Here is a 20,642-nt window from a genome sequence, read left to right on the forward strand (position 1 = left end):
TGTCATACACCAAGGAGGCTAAGTATTTACAGAAACTTATTAATTAACATGGTATCCCTCGATATATGACAATTGTGGGATTAAAGTATTTCATAATGCAATTGTTTAATCAAAATATGTGTCTTTAAATTTTGATATCAAATGATTCAAAGATAAATTCAACAAAGCTGATAATGTTTAAGAAGTAACCATTATAGCACAATGCTTAAGCACACAAATTCTGGAATTTGACTGGATCTGAATTCTGGCTTTGCCACTTAACTGGCTGTGTGCCTTGGCTTCCTTGTTCGTAAAATGGGGATAATAATAGTACTTACCTGAAAGGGTTGCTGTGAGAATGAAATAGGTTAGGATGTGGAAAGCGCTTAGAACAGTGGCTGGCATGTAGTAAGCACTATATATAAATGTTCACTAGTTCACTATAGACATCTGTATCAATATACATACATATATATTTTGTATTTTTCTAGTACAATAGACTTTTAAAAACATTTAAATATGTCCCATCTTTCATTTAACTATTTTTACTTTAATCAGAACCACAAATGCACTTTATGTTTGAGAAATAACCATCTCAATCTGTTGTTTTGATCTCTTTATTTTACTTATACATCCTGCTGAACCAGATTCAAGTCCTATAAACATACAACACATTTCTTTTTATTCTTACTATCCAGTACTGATGGAAGCTTAGAGAGACTCGGTCTTTCTTACTTAGGGCTTGTAAGCCCATTTTATTTTGATAAATGATTTGACTAGAATAGTATTCCATAATTTCTTAGCCATTCAAGCACCCCGTATTTTTTAAAGTGTTATGAGACTCAGTCTTCCAGTGTCCACATATTTTATAACTTCAGTGTTAGCAAAATCTTTGTTACCATCCATTTCTCTGACAGAATTTTACGCTTAGAAATATAAATATGTTGAAGAAATTGCTAAGTTTAACAATAATGTGAAACAAACTATTTAAATTTTGAAAAATAAAAATGAAATGGAAATGGAAATTCTGGTCTTTATCACTTTATACAAGTAGAAAGGGAAGAGGTCAAAATTGGAGATATAGGAAATTAAGGTAAAAGTTTGACGTCTTGCTTTAATTTACTGTTCCCTGGTCAAAACCCATTGCAACAAAAATCTCTGTAAATCAAAAAGATTTCTGCTCCCTAGCCAGTACCCTACTAATTTTAGTTATTATTCAATATGAAATAATTCCAGAACTGAAAAATAATTGGAACAGGCTCTTAAAGTTGATTATAACTGGATTGACCTATGAAGGCCATATTCCAGAAGGCTGACCTATCATTTTTCAGCTTCGACTTCCTTTTCTTCTTATTTTTAAATAAGGCATAATTTCAATTTAGAGCTTATTAAGTGCATCTGAGTTATGGTTTGCTTATGTTTGTAATTAAATTTTTTTTTCTCTCAGAGCTCTTCTTAATTTCCTATAACAGTTTCTTTTATGTATTAAAAAGAGCACTGGAATAGGAGTCAGAAAACTAACCACAGCTTTGTCATTAACTTGTGAGACCTTGAACGTATCAGTAAACCTCTCCAGATCTCAGTCTCTTTATTTTTCAAATGAGGAATTTAAATTAGATAATCTATTCAGTTCTGAAATTCTGTGATTTTATGAACTGTCATTGTTTTTACTTTGGCTTTGGGTTAGTCAAATCTTAAAACTCAGTACTAATTAATGGCTGGGAATTTATAGAAAAATCTGCTTGGTAGTGGTGGGAGGACAGAAATATTTTCCATGTTTGAACATTAGAATTCCTTGCATCTAAATCAAGACTGAAGCATTATCTTAGGAGGGATTAGGAAGCACAATTTTATACATAGTTTCAATGCTTGATAGAAATGAAGTCTAATTGTAGGTTAGACTAGATATCATGGTAGCTTTCAGCCAAGTGAGAGTATTTGTCTAAATAGTACTAATTACAGTGATAAATTGTGCTTTCCTCTAACATCATACACATAATATGTGGTTGTTACTCTTGACTTTAGTGGCATATTTAACAGTCTCCATGAATTGAAGAGCCACACGGCAGTTTATGCAGCTTATAAAGATATTATGTCATAATATTCCAATGCAGAAATTAGAAGTCTTAAAGACAGAAATTTTGCAAATGGTGTTTGCAAGTCATAGACTATCATCTGTGTAAGTAGAGCTCTCTAAGAATCAGGGGCTTGTGGCTCCAGAGCTTAGCACAGTGCCTGGCACTTAATAAATATTTGTTAAATGAATGAATAAACATTTGGAAAGTTTACATGTAGGTGAAGTGATAGCTATAACAGACAGTACAAATTTATTTGAGGCTCTTTTGGGTCTCAAATAAATCTAATGAGGAGGTTAAATTAAAGTTCATAGTTTGGTTGCCTTTTGAATATATTGTAAAAAAACTTTCTCTTTTCTCACTTTATTGCATTAATACAATATGGTAGATTTCTCAGGTATAAATCACATTGTAGCTAAACAAATAACAGCAACAGCGAAAAAAAAAAAAAAAAAAAAGGTAACACAGATTCAAAGTATATTATCCAAACTTGCTTTTACTTTTTCTCTCAAACAATTTGAGTTTTGGTGATAAACTGTTTGAGGAAGGGAATAAGTACATATTACACTTACCATGAGAACTAAGAACTCTGGTTCTTTTGATTGCTTTTCTCTGGAGCAAATTGATATTGTTTGCTGTGCTTTAAGTTCTGCATTTGTAAAGAGGAAATAGTACAGATAAGCACCAGAGCAATATCCATAAATAAGGAGTACTACTATTCAAGTTTGAGCTGGCACTGTTTCATTAATAGCATCTGATATTGTATTTACCTTAAAAAAAATTGAAGTCATTGGTGTGTTGTTCACTTACTGATTAGACTGGCTTTCTATATTAGTTTTAATTTTTAACCATTTTGCGTCATGAAAACACGAACCATTTCCGTGGTTCTTTGTGGGTTTTTCTGATAAAAGTTATGGCTTTTCTCCTCCAGAGGATACATATGTGCACCTATACAATTTTTCATATAATTTCAAGATTTTTTATTAGATATTCTGATACTCATAAGAGAGGTCTCCTTGACCACAGATTCAGAGCCTGCCTTCTAAACAGAAAACAATATAAAAACTCTAGCCAGGATGTATAATTTCTGATTTCTGTATTGATATCACCAATGAAATTCTCTCCCGTGAGTTCAGTTTACTGCCTTCTAGTCTCCAACTTCACCATTCTTACATGTTCATCTTACCTAACTTATTTATTTATATTGAAAATGCTTTGGGGGAGTTTTTTTTTTTTTAAAGAAACAAATGGTTTTTTAAAACAATAGACATTCAAATTTCAACTCCCCTAATTCACAAAATAATTTGCAATTAATTGATTGAACGGTATCTACTTTTCCCAGTAGATGGCACTAGATTTACATTCTTTCACAGCATGAAAGGGTATTGATATCATTAGCACATAGGTGCATTGTGAAAACTTAAACAAAAATATGTAAAGAATATTCAGTTAAGAACACATGGATTTACAAACCACAAATTTTTCTGCTTATATGATGTTCAAACAATATTTGTAGAGTGCAAAACCTTTTTCCATTTTCAACAGGATTCCAACTCCCTTGTGCTTGGACATCTCATCGAAATTGTCTATCATGTGTAGACTTTCTATAAACTAAAACACGTTTTCATAAATTAACTTATCTTGTATCCAAATAGCTGATTTAACAGTAATTTATAGTTTTATATGTAGCTAAATTTTCTTCAGCAGACCACCCAAGAATTAAAGAAAATTTCACATTTTGTTTTGCTATGTTTTGAATTTTTATAGAATCTTGAAAATGTTATGAGTTTAACATGTTGACTGTTAAGCATGAATCCTTTTCTGCATGAATAAAAATATTTTTGGAAGCTAAGAAAAATTATATTTAAAATGTTGATTAATGAGTACTCTAATGCAGCTATATTCTTTTCTAAAACAAAATGTTTTAGTAGCTCCGTGATATAATAAAGTATTAGTTAATACTGAAAAGTTGCTGTACAGCATATGATTATTAGATGAGTTTTAAAAATTGTGCACAAGGCTAAATTGCTATAGAATGATAAATACATCTGTATGAATAAGGTGTTGGGCATATGGTTTGTTAAATGTAGATTTTGTTAATTTTTTCTTAAATATAGAATAAATTCTTCACATACATTAATAATTATAAAATACATAGCAAAATCTAGTAGCAACAGAGATAAAATGGGCATGAACAAAAAATAAATTTTAATTTTGTTTGAGAAATTCTCTAATTAACGACTAAAGAATATAAAATATTATCAGTTCTGAAAACAAATGATAATTCTACAGAGTTAGTTTATCTAGACAATATGCACTTTTGGGGAATCATATAGATAGCATTCTTAGAAGTTTATTTATCTAAACATGTTCACAGTAATTTACCTGACAGATCATAGAAGGATTTATTAAAACGAGCCATCTTTTGCTCTTAACAAACACGTGTTTAATGAAGGAGTGGGGCGTGAATGACAGTTCACAAAGAGTCACTAATATTGAGGCTAAATACTTGATGAATATTCATTGTCAGTCTTTTCTAGTTTATAGCTTCATCCCAAACATTTTATTTCGAGACTGAATTTCTCATGGCCGCTTTTGCTAGATACATTTTAATTTAAAATGCTTTGAATAGATTTTACCAAGATGCAGTGGCAAATTATCTCTATTTTTGTGTCTTTGCATTTGAAAAAAACCATTTGAAAATTTAAAACCCCCATTTTATTTATTTTAATTACCTCGTTTTTCTCTCTCTTTTTTACATTTAGTATATTTGCACTTGTATTAGTCACTTAAAAATGCATGTTATAAAAATATACCATGGGGACTTCCCTGGGGGTCCAGTGGTTAAGACTCCATGCTTCCACTGTAGGGTGTGCAGGTTCAATCCCTGGTCGGGAAACTAAGATCCCGCATGCTGTGTGCACAGCCAAAATACATGTGTGTGTGTGTGTGTGTGTGTGTGTGTGTGTGTGTGTGTGTGTGTATATGTATATATATATACACACACACACACACCATGTGATGACAAAGATATCAGTTATTTAGGTGATTTTTAAGAGCTACACATTTATAGAATTTACATTTACTCAGTTACTACTATGGTAAGCATTTCCTTCAACACTAGATGTATTTATTGTATTCAATCACGTAATTGCAAGTGAAGAATAGACTGCTAATCTAACTCGCTAGATTACTTAAATTTTAAGCAAGCAAAGATAATCTAAAATTCTATAGCTATAGTTTTTAAGATTTTGTTTTGTTACAGAAATGCATGTTCACTCACAGAATTGTACAGCTCTTCGTAGTATATTCCATTTTGATTAATAGTTTAATATTTCTTGTGCAAATTTTAAATAACATCACAGCAAGTTTCAGAGCTTGCTGTCCTGTTATTGGTATTGATGAAGAAAGAGATTGGAAGCATAATCTGCATTTACTAGTTTGTTTTTACCACCAACTTGCTTTCTGGCCCCAGAATCTGTTTTGTACCTTTTATTCCTATTCCTCATCTGTAAACTTAGAATGAAATACACTCTTGTCAAATCGTTCACAGTTAGATATTACCCTCAAGTGTTAACATTATCTGACATTTCCCAGAAATTTATTCTGTGCAACTTTAATCCCTGGATGTAAGGGGGAATAAACTGGAAAAATATAAAAAGTCAGGGGTGGAACATCAAATAAGTCTGGGAATGTTGATAGGTTTGATCATCAAAATCTATTTCTATTACAGGAAAACCCTTGGTTCCTGCAAAGTGAGCTACAGAAAGGTAGAGATTTTTTTGTCTGTTTAGTTGACTACTCCGTCTTAGCAACTAGAATTGTGTTTATCACATAATAGGTGTTCAATAAGTATTTGTTGAATGAATGAATGGTGATGAACAAGTAGCAACATCTTATGTATCAGAATAATGCCACGTATTAAGTAATGTGATCTCTGTTCTTAAGGAATGCACATTCTGAGAAAGATGGCCACTCTGGGTCCAAATTTTGTTATCTGTAGAATGAAGGGAGTTACATACTTCGTGTTTTTATGATTCTATTTACACATTTCCTCCTTTGCTTTACTATTGAAGGAAGAAGTAGAAGAAGTAAGAAGCATCGTGCTTCTTTCTGCCCAGAATGGCTGACTAGCTTCTTGGATTAGGATTTGAAGTAATGACAGTTCTCCTAGAGGATATTGAAGGAATGTGTAGATGTAATTATAATTAGCAGGAGGCAGTAGGAGGGGAGGATGGTGGCGTAGGGGTGGGAACAGGCTGTGGGCACATGGGTTAGTGAAAGATGGGCATGTTAATGTACAACAGAGCATTGGTTCAAGAGGGAAATATATTGAATGAGAGAATTAAATGAGGAAAGCTGCAGACGCGGAGCTTGCTCTCATTAACCAGGTGTGTGACCAGGTCCCATAACTTCTTTGAGCCTTGGTTTCCTCATGAGGGCTTTGGACTGGAAGATCATCAGTTCCCAAATTATGAACACTCATTCTACTAATACCCTGTAAAACTGATCCCATCATCAAATGGAGAAACTTTGCATACTACCATGTTTTATAAATTCTAGGATGAGCTGGTTTTACATTTCATCATCTTGGTAGTGAGGATGCAGCTGAAAAGTTTTTTTTTAATAAATTTATTTACTTTTGGCTGTGTTGGGTCTTCGTTTCTGTGCGAGGGCTTTCTCTAGTTGCGGCAAGCTGGGGCCACTCTTCATCGCGGTGTGCGGGCCTCTCACTATCGTGGCCTCTCTTGTTGGGGAGCACAGGCTCCAGTCGCGCAGGCTCAGTAGTTGTGGCTCACGGGCCTAGTTGCTCCGCGGCATGTGGGATCTTCCCGGACCAGGGCTCGAACCCGTGTCCCCTGCATTGGCAGGCGGATTCTCAACCACTGCGCCACCAGGGAAGCCCTAAAAATTATTTTGATAAGAAAGTATTGTGTCATGGTTTGATTGACAACTCTTTTTTACTTTTCTGGTGGAGCATAAAATAATGGTGCGTCAAAATACCACATGTTCAATAATGCACATCAGCATAAGAAAGTCTGTAAGAAGTCTTCATTAGGAAACCCATGTAACCTAGATTTTCCTGATCTGGTTTGACTATAGAAACTTCTCCTCACCCCTCAAGAGGAACTACTTGTGAACATTTTTTTCAGAGCCACCGTTTCACAGGATATGTTTTGGGGAATGCTGGATTAGGTAACCTCATAGTCTTAAATCCAGAGAATTAATGGAATATTAGTCATAATAAAATATTTGAAAGTGGAACTCTAGAGAGGTAATAAAGGATTCAGAGTAGTAATAAAGAAAAAAATTTAATCCACCATTTATTTTTTAAAATTACACTGGTTTATTAAGCAAATATTACTGTTGCAGTTTTTAAACTAAATTCTAAGAAACATAGCCAGAGCCATCATTTAGAAAACATCGTTTAGGAAGAAAATTTAAATAGTAATAATAAAAATGGAGAGTTGAATAAATATTTAAATACAACATACACTTATTTAGGGCTTACTCTTCTTAGGGCACAGTGCGAGGTGCTGGGGATGCAAAGATGACCGAAATTTTCCCCCAGTCCCTCAAGGATATATTGAATAATTCAGAAGTCTTATGCCTTTTCTTTAGTTATCTGGCTGATAAAGAAAACTGTAAATTTTTTGAATTTTTTTTTTTTTTCTCCAGAATCTCTTAGATTTTCTGGAATGTATAGCTAGACTCAGATTTAGCTGTCCACTGAGTGGCAGTTGCAGACATATTTTCTGCCCATTGAGCTTAGTTAATTTAGATTTTAAATTGGATTTGGGTGATAATGTAATTTTAGAAATTTACAAAGCTGAGCTCTTAGACAACATAAGTTTTATTTTCTTTCTAACAAAGCATACTTGATGTTACATGGAAATAAAATTCTGCATGGTAATCTAAGAGAGGGCTCCTTTCCTTCCTTTTTGTGGGTGGTTACCTCTCATCTCCTCAGCCTGTGCTCCCAAGGCGGTGAGGGAGGATGGGAGAGAGAACTATTTTTTGCAAGTCTTTTTGATTGCATGTGAAATGTAGAATGGAAATGAGCCTGTCTGTTTTTTAATTTTTTTTTCTGTACAGGCTATGATGTTCTAGTGAAGACCCATACTGGAAAAAAAATTAAAAACAGGGAACTCTTAACTTCGTCAGACGTTTCACATGCAATCAGATAGACTTGAAGTTAAGTAACTTTCTCTTCCACTGTTGTCACTTGATGATGGCAGTGCCTTTAAAACTTCTCTTTTTACTCATATGCTTTGCAAGTAAGAAAATGCTTTTTGGATCAAGACATGTTTTGAATATTTCCCTAAACTCTAGTCTTTATGGGCCACATTAATAAAAAAGTCATTGCTCTTGTATTTGCATTACATTTTGAAGTACTGAGGAGTACTCTTTAGTTTTATTTGCTACCCTTAGAGAATGCTGATAAAATGACTATCACACATGTATTCAACAATTAAAAATTTGTAACCCACAAGTAAAAGAAATGTAAAATGTGGTTTCTGTCTTACAGAGTTCATTCAGGTGAGTGTATCATCGGATGAATGTAGTGATAAAGCTCTCTGTTGTCACCTCTCAAGAAAATCATGCAGCCTTACAGATTACTTAATATCAAAGGCTAGAATTTAAAATCATATTAATAGACTTTAGATGCTGTGGGAAATACATTTACTCCCACTGACTTACAGTGAGAAAGCATTGGCATATTTCCCCTTTAATTTTAAAACTGCCTTATTTCTCAGCTGCCCAATTTTCCCTCTTCCAAATCAGAATCTACATTTTATCTTGGCTATTTTGCTTTGTTAAATTAGGTAATCCCACTTACATGAAAGACTCTTTGATTACCACCTTGACATTGTACATATTTGATCACACTACATCTATCAGCTTGTCTGGATGGAGTTCTCTTCCCTATTTGAATCTTCTCTGGCCCTGTGACCCTGTAGATGCTGTTTCTGCAAATAATGTGAGCTTTCCATATCCCAATTATAATTGGACCTAGTCAATGTAGGTGGGCAAAGTTTAAGAGTGTTAATGTCTTCTTTGTTAACTCTCTTTACACAAAACTTTGCATATATTTTTACTATAAGACTGCACATTGTATTGATTGTTTTTCTTATCTTTCCTGCTACAGTATGTGCTCCCCTAAGGCAGAAACCTTGACTTATTCATTTTTAACTTTCCAGTACACATCACAGTTCTTAATTCACTGTAGATGTTTAATAAATAGTTGTAGAAGGTATGAATTAATATTAGGCTCAACAGTTTATGTCTTCAAAGAATTTATAATCTGGGAAAATAAAGCAGAAACAACTGACGACATTTGAGAATAATTGCAATATATTATATTAGCTCATGTAAATAGTACCCTGCAGGGTAAATACACTAGTACTAAGGATATTCAGATGGAAGATCAGAGTAGGGGTGAATTTATCAGGATATGTAGACTTGGAAGGAAAACTTCCTTGAAAATATTTTCTTAGTTTATCTATTCAAACCTTCAGTATGGAAACCAGAAGGCCAATTTTATCATTCAACTATGCACCACTAAAACATATGGTCTTGTTTAATTCAAGAAGTTTAAAATGGTGTGTTGCCTTGGCATGCTTATACGTCCATTAATGTTAATTAGAACTCTGTGCATGCATCAATAGAATATAACTGAAACTGCTCTGTAGAACTGTCTTATATGAAGTAATAGAAAAACAGCAAGAAGGCATTAAATGTGATTACTACTATGAGAAATAAAGGTATGATTTTTCTCACATATAGAAAAGAAAACAAATCCTTACCTTAAAAAGAAACAATTGTCTGCTTTCTGATTCCTAAGACCTAGAGTTTTTGTTTTTTGTTTTCCTTTGTGTTATATTTAGGACTTAGAGGACAGATGAAATTAAACTGAACCTAAATGTAAAAATCAAGAATGTTTTTAAAAAATGGAAACTAAGTTGAGGTACTAATTTTATACTTTCTTTAGTTATGGATGTTCCCTGCTACCACCTGAAGCGGAGAGTTAGTGAACTGTCTCCGAAGGGTAAAAACATTGTTTGGCCAAAGGATTTTGCTCTCTAGGCCTATCAAAAATTCATCACCAAAGAATGTCTGTTGAGTATCTTACACATGACTCCAGGTTGGGAATGATGATCTATAGTCTGAAAGGGATGACATTAAATACATAGAGCAAATTAGCAGAGACCGCATGTCTAATTCTGTGTTCAAGGTTCTGCCAGACAAATACTCTCTGAGAGCTATTTTGAGTATAGCACTTGGCTTAAAGGATTTCACTTGGAAGAAAGGAAGGTAATGTCAGACAATGTATGTGCTAAGATATGCAATTGTAAATTTCCAGATGTAAAAGCATATTCTTTCTTTGTTGTTTACCTACTCCATTCATATTCAGGTTTTAGTACTTGCGTTGCAATTACTTGTCTCCATCTCTACCACTGGAGTATGAACTTTTTAGTGTATTCATCTCTTGCGTTGGCCATTTCCACTGGGTGTTCAGAAAGCTCTCCTTTCCGATAGCAGCATGGTCAACTTCCTCTCCTCCTTAAGGCAGGGCGGTGCTCAAAAGTCACCTCCGTTGAGTCTTACCTTGACCACTCTATTTAAGGTTACAGCCCTTACTTCTAGCACTCCCAGTCTTCTTTGCCCTGCTCAGTTTTGCTTTTTTTCCATCCTGTATACTTATCACCTTCTAAGAGGCTATATAGTTTTCTTACTTATTTTCACTGTGTTTTATCTGTCTTCCCCTACCTCTGCTGGAATGGGAGCTCCATGAAAGTAGGATCTTTATTTCGTTCACAGATATATCTTAAGTACTTAGAATAATGCCAGCGTATAGTAGGTGCTCAGTAAGTAATTATTGAATGAATGAATGAGTATTTTACTTAGCACAGTGCCTGGCACTCTGTAAACACTCAACATTTTTGATGACTTAAAAAACCAGTAAGAAAAATGTCAGATCAGTGGTCCTCAAAGAAAGTCCTGCAGCCCTAGTTTCATGGAAACCAGAGGACTGAAGCCAGAGTGGCATGGCGTCTTAGATTGTATGTTAATCTCAGGAATGTTTTTCCTGTATAGGTCTACGTTGAGAGAAAAAAATCAGAAAAATTGAGCATGCTTCTACAAGCATGGAGCTTTTCTTTCTTGTGCTTTGCATTTTTTTCTTAAAGCCTTTATTAAATTACTAGAGTGCAAAACAAACAAAACAAGAGAAAAATGGTTCATGGCATATAATTTTATATTCTATTATAAAAATGGACTAGATTTGGCTTTTATAAATGCCCACTTATTTAGAAATTCCTAACACTACTACATCTGGGATAAAAGTTTCTTTAATTTCCCAGTATGACAGACTAATAACCAACTGAAAATTATAATTTATAGTGAAAATTAAAATACACCATTTTTAAATATAGTAGCAAGATATTTCAACATGAACTTTACTGTTTTAACCTAGTTAATTCAAAGCAAAACAAGATAGTCTTATCTCTTACTCACTTATTATTTTGGGAAGATATTTAATAGTTTCATTTTTTCTGATCCTAGGACCAAAATTAAAGTTATGGGATCTTTGGATTTTGTTTTGTTTTGAATTTTCACACTGAAATATAAGATTTATGACTTAAAAGTGCTCTAAGATTTAGTTAACAGATTTGATTTACTTCTAAACAGGACTTTAAAAAGCCTTTCAACGTTTTATAGACTTTGTGAGAATCCCGTTTGAACCTTGTCACTGACCCTATGCTGAAGGAATGAACACAGAGAAAACAGACATTGGCTAATAGACAAATGTTTTTACTTTTCTGGATGTACTGTAGTGATTATTACTTTTCTCTCTTATTATCTTAAGTTGTTAGTGATGGTTTTCAAGCTGAAAGTTATTGCATAATTTAAGAAGAAAGAAGAAATTTGTAGCATAAGTTTTCCATGGGCATTGCAGTCAGATAGCCTGGGATTTGAGTCAGTATATCTATTTGCTGTTTGTCCTTAGTAAGTTATGTTATAACCTCTCTGAGCCTCAGTTTCCGTATCTGTAAAATGGGTGTGACATCTACCTCCTAGAATTATTGAGAGGATTAAATGTAGTTATGTGAAAGTGCCTAGAAATGTGCCTGGCACATAGTAGGCACTCAAATTTTAATTTTCTTCTCTTCTTTCAATTCTCATTTTAATCATTTTTAAAGATAACTTGTGAGGAAAATACTGTTCTAAGGGAATTATTATGGAAAAATAATTACCAATAAAATATTGCAGCACACTGAAATACCTGATCTGGTTACCTTTTAAAATACAGTTTTAACTTCAGAATTCACTGTAATCAAAATGATAATATAATACTGCATTTGTTTAGACAGTGTTTGTTAAGTGCTAATTGCTATGATCCTTACAGCAGACCTCTGAGGGTGGTAGCACATAGAGAGACCCATTTGTCTAAGGTCACTTGACTAGGAAGCAGGCAAGGCAGAAAGTGAACTCTAATTCAAGACAATACTGGCTTTGAAGCAACAATGTGGAACAAGCTTTGATATAAAAAGAGACTTTGGGTATATTTTAGCAAATAAATGCCCTTGGATAGGGTTCAAGGTGGGTCTGATATATACCAAAGTTACTCTGTAAGGAATGGTGTTATGATTAGATACCAAAGTGGCAATATTACCCTCTCAAATATGCTTTGTGTTGCGTGTGTATACACATATGCTCACTTGTGGCTTCGAAGTACTCTATTAACCATTTAAATAAAGGAAAAAGTCTTTCCCTAACATACTTCTAAGCCAATTTAGGGGTCATTGAACAGATGTCATATAATACTAATGTTAAATTACCCTGTGTAATAAGAAAATTACAGTACCTAAGTGAAGATAGTAAAGGGAAACCATCCAATGAATTATTCTAGAATTTCAAAATGAAATGATTTCTTTGAAATTAACAGTGGCACCACATGACTTTAGAAAAGTGAGTCTGATAGGGAAAAGAGAAATTAGAGACAAAAGTGAAGCCTTTCTGTGTTTATATATGCCAGTTTTGGGTTATGATGCTAGGAGAGCTAATGTAATAGTACAGCTTTCAATTGTCCAGGAAGTGTATTATTATTAAACTATGTGGCAAGAAATTTATTAAAATCTGACTAACTTTTCATTGTTTAGTATTAAATCACAGTGGTTGTTTCTAGTCCACATATACTTCCTTTTGCTATTAGGTACACTTTAAAAGCCTAATTATTTTGAGAACATAGTATGACCAAAGAATAAAAATGTACAAAGTTTGACAGCTTTAAATAAACACTAGCATTTCTTAAAGAACAAACCTCACTTACAGTTAGGAAACAATATTTATATTTAAGGTTGAAAAGCCAGGATGTAGGAAAATTTTGCTAATTTGGAAGATGACCTTTAAGTGCACCAAAACCAAATAATTTGTAGGCTGTGACATAGGGCACATTCCTACAAAATTTGTGTGAATACTGCTTTAGTGGTTCTTGAAAGACAAACAAAGAAAGCTGGAATGAAATCTTTATCCCCCTTACAAATAAGACGGAGACTAACAAAAGAGTACAGCAGCAGTCTTTCAAAGCTTGCCATTAAAACGAGGTCTCTGTAGCACAGCTAATGAGATGGTTCATAGTAGAAAACAATCTGTTTTTAAGAATGTTTAGATCAAAAGTAATTTCTAATCTATGAAATAAAGTTTTTTCAGTACCCTTCATTCACCAGTGAAGCTTTTATGTTTGTCTTATTTACTTCAATCAGATGTTTTCAATTTTACCTTTTTTCCTTGTACAAATCCTTGACATGGTTCGTCAATACTGACCAACAGTTTTATTCTTTTTCTTCAGAAAAGAGAGATTTTTGAGAGAGGCAGAATGAAAAAGAGAGAAACATCTTTGCCTAAACGATTTGCAAGCATCTGTGCTTTAAGCTACTTTTTATGAACACTCCTTAGTAAATGACTCAAGGTAAAAAAGCAGAAAAGCATCCAATGTTAGGAAATTGCAATCCAATACCATGTAATTTAAACCTGCAGTTGCTTCTCTTGTACTAAATGACATACAGATGGGTAGCTTAGTTCTCTCAACTTTGGGAACACAATTGGCCTTTTTGTATGAATGAACATATATTAACAAAAATATTTTAGACAGAATTGTTTAATTCTAATTGTATAGATTTTAATTATCTATGCCATTGGAAAGAATAATTTTAACCAAGTTATTTTGTCATGTTAGATTTGCAATTAATGAACTTTTGGGGACAAAATCCACAAAGACACCACCCCTTCAACATATAAAGCAATAAAAACAAAAAGTTACTTTTTAAGACATCTATAGCAAATTGAGCAGAGACTCACCTATCACAGCCAGTTCTGCATTCAAGTTGTGGAGAGGCTTGTTCTGACAGGACAAACATTTCTCAGGGAAACATTTCTATCTCTTAGAAAATATTAAAAATGTAAGTAGTAGGTATTTGCATAAAGCCTAGTGTAATATGGGGTTCAGTGAGATGAGAGACCAACATGCCATTAGTGTGATTTGCCAGCTGTTCCTGTGGATCTTTTCAGGCCAGAGCAGGGCCAACGTTCTTTGTGGAAGGTCAGAAGAGGCGCTATTTGACAACCCACAGGTCTACTCAAAGGTGTGTTTTGCTGTTCGGCTCTGGTTTGCTCTTTTGCTGCCTCCATATTTTCTCATAGAGAATCAACCACTCTATCTTGGTGGCCCTGATTCTGGAAGCTGATATCCTTCTTCAATCCCACAATCAGAGTCAGTGGTTAGTTAAGTTTCTCCTGTTTTAATTTCAGTGATCTCATATACGATGACATTAGGTACCTTAAAAGTAAAAGAAGTAGAAAGCATTTCTATTCCTAAATCATATTTCTTTTATGTTTCAAAACAAATTGAGTTTAGTATTTGGGGAACTAAGCAAGCTTTCTTTCAGTAATTTCATAACATGGTAGGAAATTTTTGCATGTGGTGACATCTGCGTGCCTCTTTCGCACTGTGATGGAAAAGCAAAGAAAAGCAATTTTACTGCAGTGAGTAAGGGTTGCTGTGTCTGGAGTTATTGATCATCCCTTGGTACTCATGGGGGATTGGTTCCTGACCCCCCGCAGATACCAAAATCTGAGGATGCTCAGGGCCCTTATATAAAGTGGCGTAGTATTTACATATAACCTATGCACATCCTCCCTTATACTTTAAATCATCTCTAGATTACTTATAATACCTCACACAATGCAAATGCTATGTAAATAGTTGCCTTAGCATGGCAAATTCAAGGTTTGCTTTTTGGAACTTTCTGGAATTTTGGGGGGAGAATATTTTCCATCGTGTTTGGTTGAATCCATAGATGTGGAACCTGTGGATACAGAGGGCTGACTGTGTTTCTTTTCAGTCATTTGTTCAGGTAAGACAAAATACCCCATATAAGCAGGTATTGTCTGGACGTTTTATTGCGGTCTGTATAAGTTGAAATAAAAGCTAACATTGTTATTAGAATCTAATTAAAATTATTTTACCATTCAAATACATTTAGCCAGTGAAGTCTTTCTAAGTATACTTTATAAAAAGAAAAATGTAGGTCTCTAAATAAAATCACATTCACTTTTGCTTTTCTTTGTCTTTCCTCCCTCCCTATTTTTCTCACTCTTTCTTTGGAACTTCTTGAATCTGCATTAGTGTAAATGGCTTCTCCTGCAGTCTATTAAAAGTTTCTTGCTGCCCGTTTAAACATGGTAATATACAGTCTTGCAAGAGATATTTGTTTTTAAGGACTCTTCAGAACCTAGTGAAGCCTCTGACAGAATCACAGAGAATAGCAATTCCTAGCTGTGGAAAGATACATCTTTAGGGTTCAATAAACAAATAGGATAGTATTTAAATCACCCAGGTTGGAAATTGAATGAGGAAGGTTTCAGGCTATTCTACTAAACGAATGAAGAGTTATTGTTTAATATAATATGCCCATCCTCTTATATATACAGCATAAATACTTATAAATAGAGTTATGCTTTTTGAATTCATTTGAAAAAAAAGAAATTCAAGGTACTGGGAGACGTAAAGGATGTATTCCTACCTTGTGAATGTTCAGTGGGTTTTTACTGTCTCATGCCAGCAGCTTTGGCTGTAGCACATTGTCAGTGCTCCAGTGGAATCACCTGAATCTTGAATACCATTCTTTTTAAACTGAAAGAAATAGCCAGCTGCAGTTCAGGTAAGTTTGTCTAGTGTGTTAGGGACTGGCCTGGTCATTAACAAGTGACTGCAGAAGCTGTGCTGTGACGGCCAGCCAAAGCAGTTATTTAGGATTCAAGCTAAAAGTCCTCCTTCTCCCACATCCTCTCTCTTTCCAGGGTCATGTAGGGATAAAAAGAGCTGTAAGGTGGTCTTTTCCCAGCAGGAACTGAGGAAGCGGCTAACACCCCAGCAGTACCATGTCACTCAGGAGAAAGGGACCGAAAGGTAAGGCGAGCTTACGAAAACGCCATTAAGCAAGAGCTAGTTTTCTTCATCCTCCTTATCCCCCCTCCCCACCTTTGAATCCTCTTCCTTGCCATTTAATTTAAAGGATTCTATACTTATTTGCTAAAGTCTACAAATTAGTATCCTTGAAAAGGTTGAAAATGGTATTGCTTAGGTTAAGACTAAGTTTTATTTATTCTTTCCCCCATTTAATGAACACTCTATCTTTTGTAAAGTCACAAGGCTTTTGTTAAGGGCCTGTTTCTAGTTTACTACAAAATGTGTGGAAGTAATAGCGATTTAGGTACATTTTTTGGGAAGACATCAGAGTAAGCAAAACCATGAGGGACATGGCACTTTGCCAGGATACTGAAAATTTGAAGGTGGCCATTGTAAGTATAGACGTTTTGGCTGCAAAAAGAAGGTAGCATAATTTAGTTCCTTTCTACCCCACTCCAATTTCTTTTTGAAGCACATGTGGAGAAAGTATTTATTGGCTCATTTGTGGTTGGAATGTCAAAAATTTTCAATAACTGCCCTCACATGGCTTTGGTCCTTGGAAGTTTGCCCTAAGTCCTGAAAAAAGAGTTTGTTCACTTCCAAGACTGTTTTTAGTGAATAAAGTCTCTCTCAGCTGATTCCAGCTCAAAGGTAACTTGCCAAAGTCCAACCATTTTGTTGTCTAATTTATACCATGGAGCTTGGCATAAGGCTGTAACTTACCTCTGATCCAAATTTATTAATGATGTAACTTCTTGTTTTCATTCATGAACTGAAAGAGCTCTTTACCACACGTGGGGTCTTTGTTAATAGGCAACACTGTCTTCCTGTCACAGTATATACTGTTTACTGAATTTACCAAATGCTGAATCTCTGACAACGTCCACCTTTACCGCACAATGAGTTAGTGATGGACTTCGGTCTTGGTCCAAGACGTCTACCCGTCCTGTTGTGTACATGACTAGCAAAATGATTTAATGCACACAAACAACTAGAGATTAGGTCATTCTTAAAAATTCTGTTTATAAAAAAATTGGACCTCATAAAGAGGGTGAAAGGATAATAAAAACAAGCTGCAGAGCACAGACTTTTTGTTGGGCTAGCACAGCTGATTTGTATTAGCTGAATGACCTCCTAGCCTTTAAGATTGTTAACTTAGAAAAATATTCCCTTAAAGCTGCAATATTCCTTTTCAAACCAAAAAATAAGACTCCTTCCACTGGAAGTGTTGGACCCTTCTGCATTTTCTGGTATATACTCTTGGACACTGTAGAGTAGCAGAAATCTTATGTAATAATGTTGTTTTCTGTGAATCTGAACTACAGGCTTTTTTTTTTTTTTTAAATAGGAAAAAAAGTTTTCTAAGCATTACATAACTAGATGGCCTGATTTTAAAAAAAATTTAACCCGCACTAGTTTGGAGTTGTTATATGCACATTTTATTATACAGATTTGAAATGTATTAGTAATGTTCAGATTTCCATATGTTTGGTCTGTTCTCATTTTAGGACAAAAAGCCCTTGAAAGTTTTCTTAGAAAAATGTAGTTAAGCAAATATGTTCTATAAGAAATAATGCTAACTTGTTTAATTAATTTTTTTATGCTCTGTTTATTGTGCATCAGCGCCTTCGAAGGAGAATATACACATCACAAAGATCCTGGAATATATAAATGTGTTGTTTGTGGAACTCCATTGTTCAAGTAAGTATGTTAAAAACCTATGGATATGGACAAATCACATATGGCAACAAACTTGGTATTGTCTGTTCACATTAGAATCTTTCCATTACTAAATTTTCTTATTTCTAATTTTTCTATTTTCCCCCCCACAAAACAAAAGTAATTATTGACTTTCATGATAAACTACCAGTTTGGTAGACTGGCTGATTTCTCGTTATTTGGATCTTTAAAATACCTAATGTTAACTTGTTCATCTTAGTAACCATGGTGCTTAGCAGAGCTATAAAAGAGATTTTGGTGAACGTAGAAATGTCTATGTATTTATTGATTTTTCTGTCATCAAGTGATGGCCCTAAATTTATTTATTTGACCATGATGGAAGTTCTCTATGTGCATCCTTCAGATTGAATAATATCCACCAAGTTGATTATTCATACTTCTGCAATGAAGGGCAATAGCTGTATTGAAAGTAAAATGGGAAATATAATAGATATTTATACATATATAAGTAAATTACATACTCTGAGTTTTGCATTAATCCAGAATCTTTATTTTAAAGATCCCAATAGTTTACTATAAAACAGGCCAGTACATAGACTTTTTCAACAGAATAGTTAATTCAGACAGTGTATTCTGGAGATTATGGATCTTATTCAAGAAAGAAAGCTCTTTACTAAAAATTTATTTATGTAGGTGGAGAAAATCCTAGAAGCCCTGTACTTCCCATAGGGATGCTGATTTGGGGGAATAAAAAGACAGAAACCTTAATTGAGAGTAAATGTCATTTATTTAAAACAGAATTACAGACTTCTTAGGGGAAATGAACAAACAAGAATCTGATATGTGTAGCAAGTAAAACATACTTAATATCTCTCCACAAATGTTTCCTTTTGAAAACACTAGCATTTACAGATTTCCCAGAAATAACAGGAAACAGTAGTTTCCTTGAAAAAAAATTTTTTTAAATTTAAAACCTTTCTTAACTTGCATAAACCTTATTGCACATTAGTGTTGGTTGAGAATCTGTTCTGAATTCTTACGTATTTATTCTTTCTGTTAAAAAAACCAGCCCTTCAAATTGTCACCCATTTCCTCTCAGAAAACACACGTCTTTATATTTCAACACCTTTAGTTTGTGTCATAATAGTTGATATAACACTTAAGATAGTTGCTGAGCCATGTTAAACTTGTTAATATCCCAAATGGTAAAAATTGGCCACATCTCCTTTGCTTTTTGTTTAAGATTCTTCATTTCTTTCCCTATTATGTGATTCAGTAAAGTAGTGGATCTAAGGAAAACTTACTGTTTTAAATAAGAAACAGAACCACTGTAAATGAAGGATTTAACCCATGTGACATCTTGAGTCACAAATAGTAAAAGCAAGACCCTTATCCAAACATAGGTGCTGGTGGGGTTCAGGATTTCATATTTGATGTGATATTGACTCTAAAGGAAACGTTAGCATTCTTGTAAGGAAAGCTTTTGTTTTCTAAGTTTTTAAGGAATATAGTTTAATATTTTTATTCTATATTTTTTTAAAAAAAGTGTGCTTCTCCATACTTGGTTTCTTGTCAGTTCTAGGGGGAACAATATCCCTGCTTTGGCCTTAATTGTAGAATACAGTATTCTTTGTCCTGGTGCTGCTTTCTTCATACGGGAGAACTTGTACCCTGGGTGGCCACAGGGCATGGGGCCACAGGGCATGGACAGTTTTGAGGGAAGCAATTTTCTGGTCCTCAACCGCTATACAATACACTTTCCTGAAACTGCTGTCTGTGTCTGAGAGAGTCTGTAGTTGGCCACTTCTTCCTTCCAATGTCCTCTGTCATAGTCGCCCTTCTCCCACTTCACAAAAGATGTCATACCTTCCACCCATCCCAAATTTTACTATGACTTGTTGTCACAGGATAAAATCTTTAAGGCATCAAGCAAAAGGACAGTTCAGGAAGGCATTACTTCTGAAGGAGAGACCCATGAAAGCAAGGCCAAAAAAACAAAACAAAACTGAGAAATATTGAACTGGTAAAAAAGTATTGAAACTACTCTTGGAAAGGCTCAGTCTGCCTGCCGGCTGTCTGCTTATCTGTCTCTCCATCTGTTGTCCGTCTATCCATTTTCTACCAGTCTTGAGTGAGATGTGTGTCATGAAAACATGTATCAACATATTTATTCAAAAATTTTAAATGAAAGTCTTTGTGTGTGTGTGTGTGTGTGTGTGTGTGTACAGGAAATAAGTCTGATTTACTTGATAGACAGGACAGTGAGGACTGCCTTTGCAAATTATGTTATATGGTGGATTTCTCCCGCTCATTAACTGATCTAGATATGTCACTCTAAGCTTTTGACAGAAATATATTTTAAACATGTCTATATACAGAACACCAGATAATTTATCTTTTTTCAATTATTTAAATTTTTGATAAGAAATTTTAGC

At 34.2% G+C, this 20,642-nt stretch overlaps 1 protein-coding gene across 1 annotated transcript in view; it reads left to right on the forward strand.

The window, feature by feature from the left end:
* The window catches only part of MSRB3 (methionine sulfoxide reductase B3), a gene marked incomplete at its 5' end in the record, with an annotated part of 160,735 nt that overhangs the window by 33,669 nt on the left and 106,424 nt on the right, over positions 1 to 20,642 (forward strand). The window contains 2 exon segments of the mRNA XM_082351270.1: positions 16,419 to 16,527; positions 18,151 to 18,228. Of these exon segments, the coding sequence (XP_082207396.1) occupies positions 16,419 to 16,527; positions 18,151 to 18,228 (187 nt within the window).

Source organism: Balaenoptera borealis (assembly GCF_965194805.1).
Source record: "Balaenoptera borealis genome assembly, chromosome: 13".
NCBI lineage: Eukaryota > Metazoa > Chordata > Mammalia > Artiodactyla > Balaenopteridae > Balaenoptera > Balaenoptera borealis.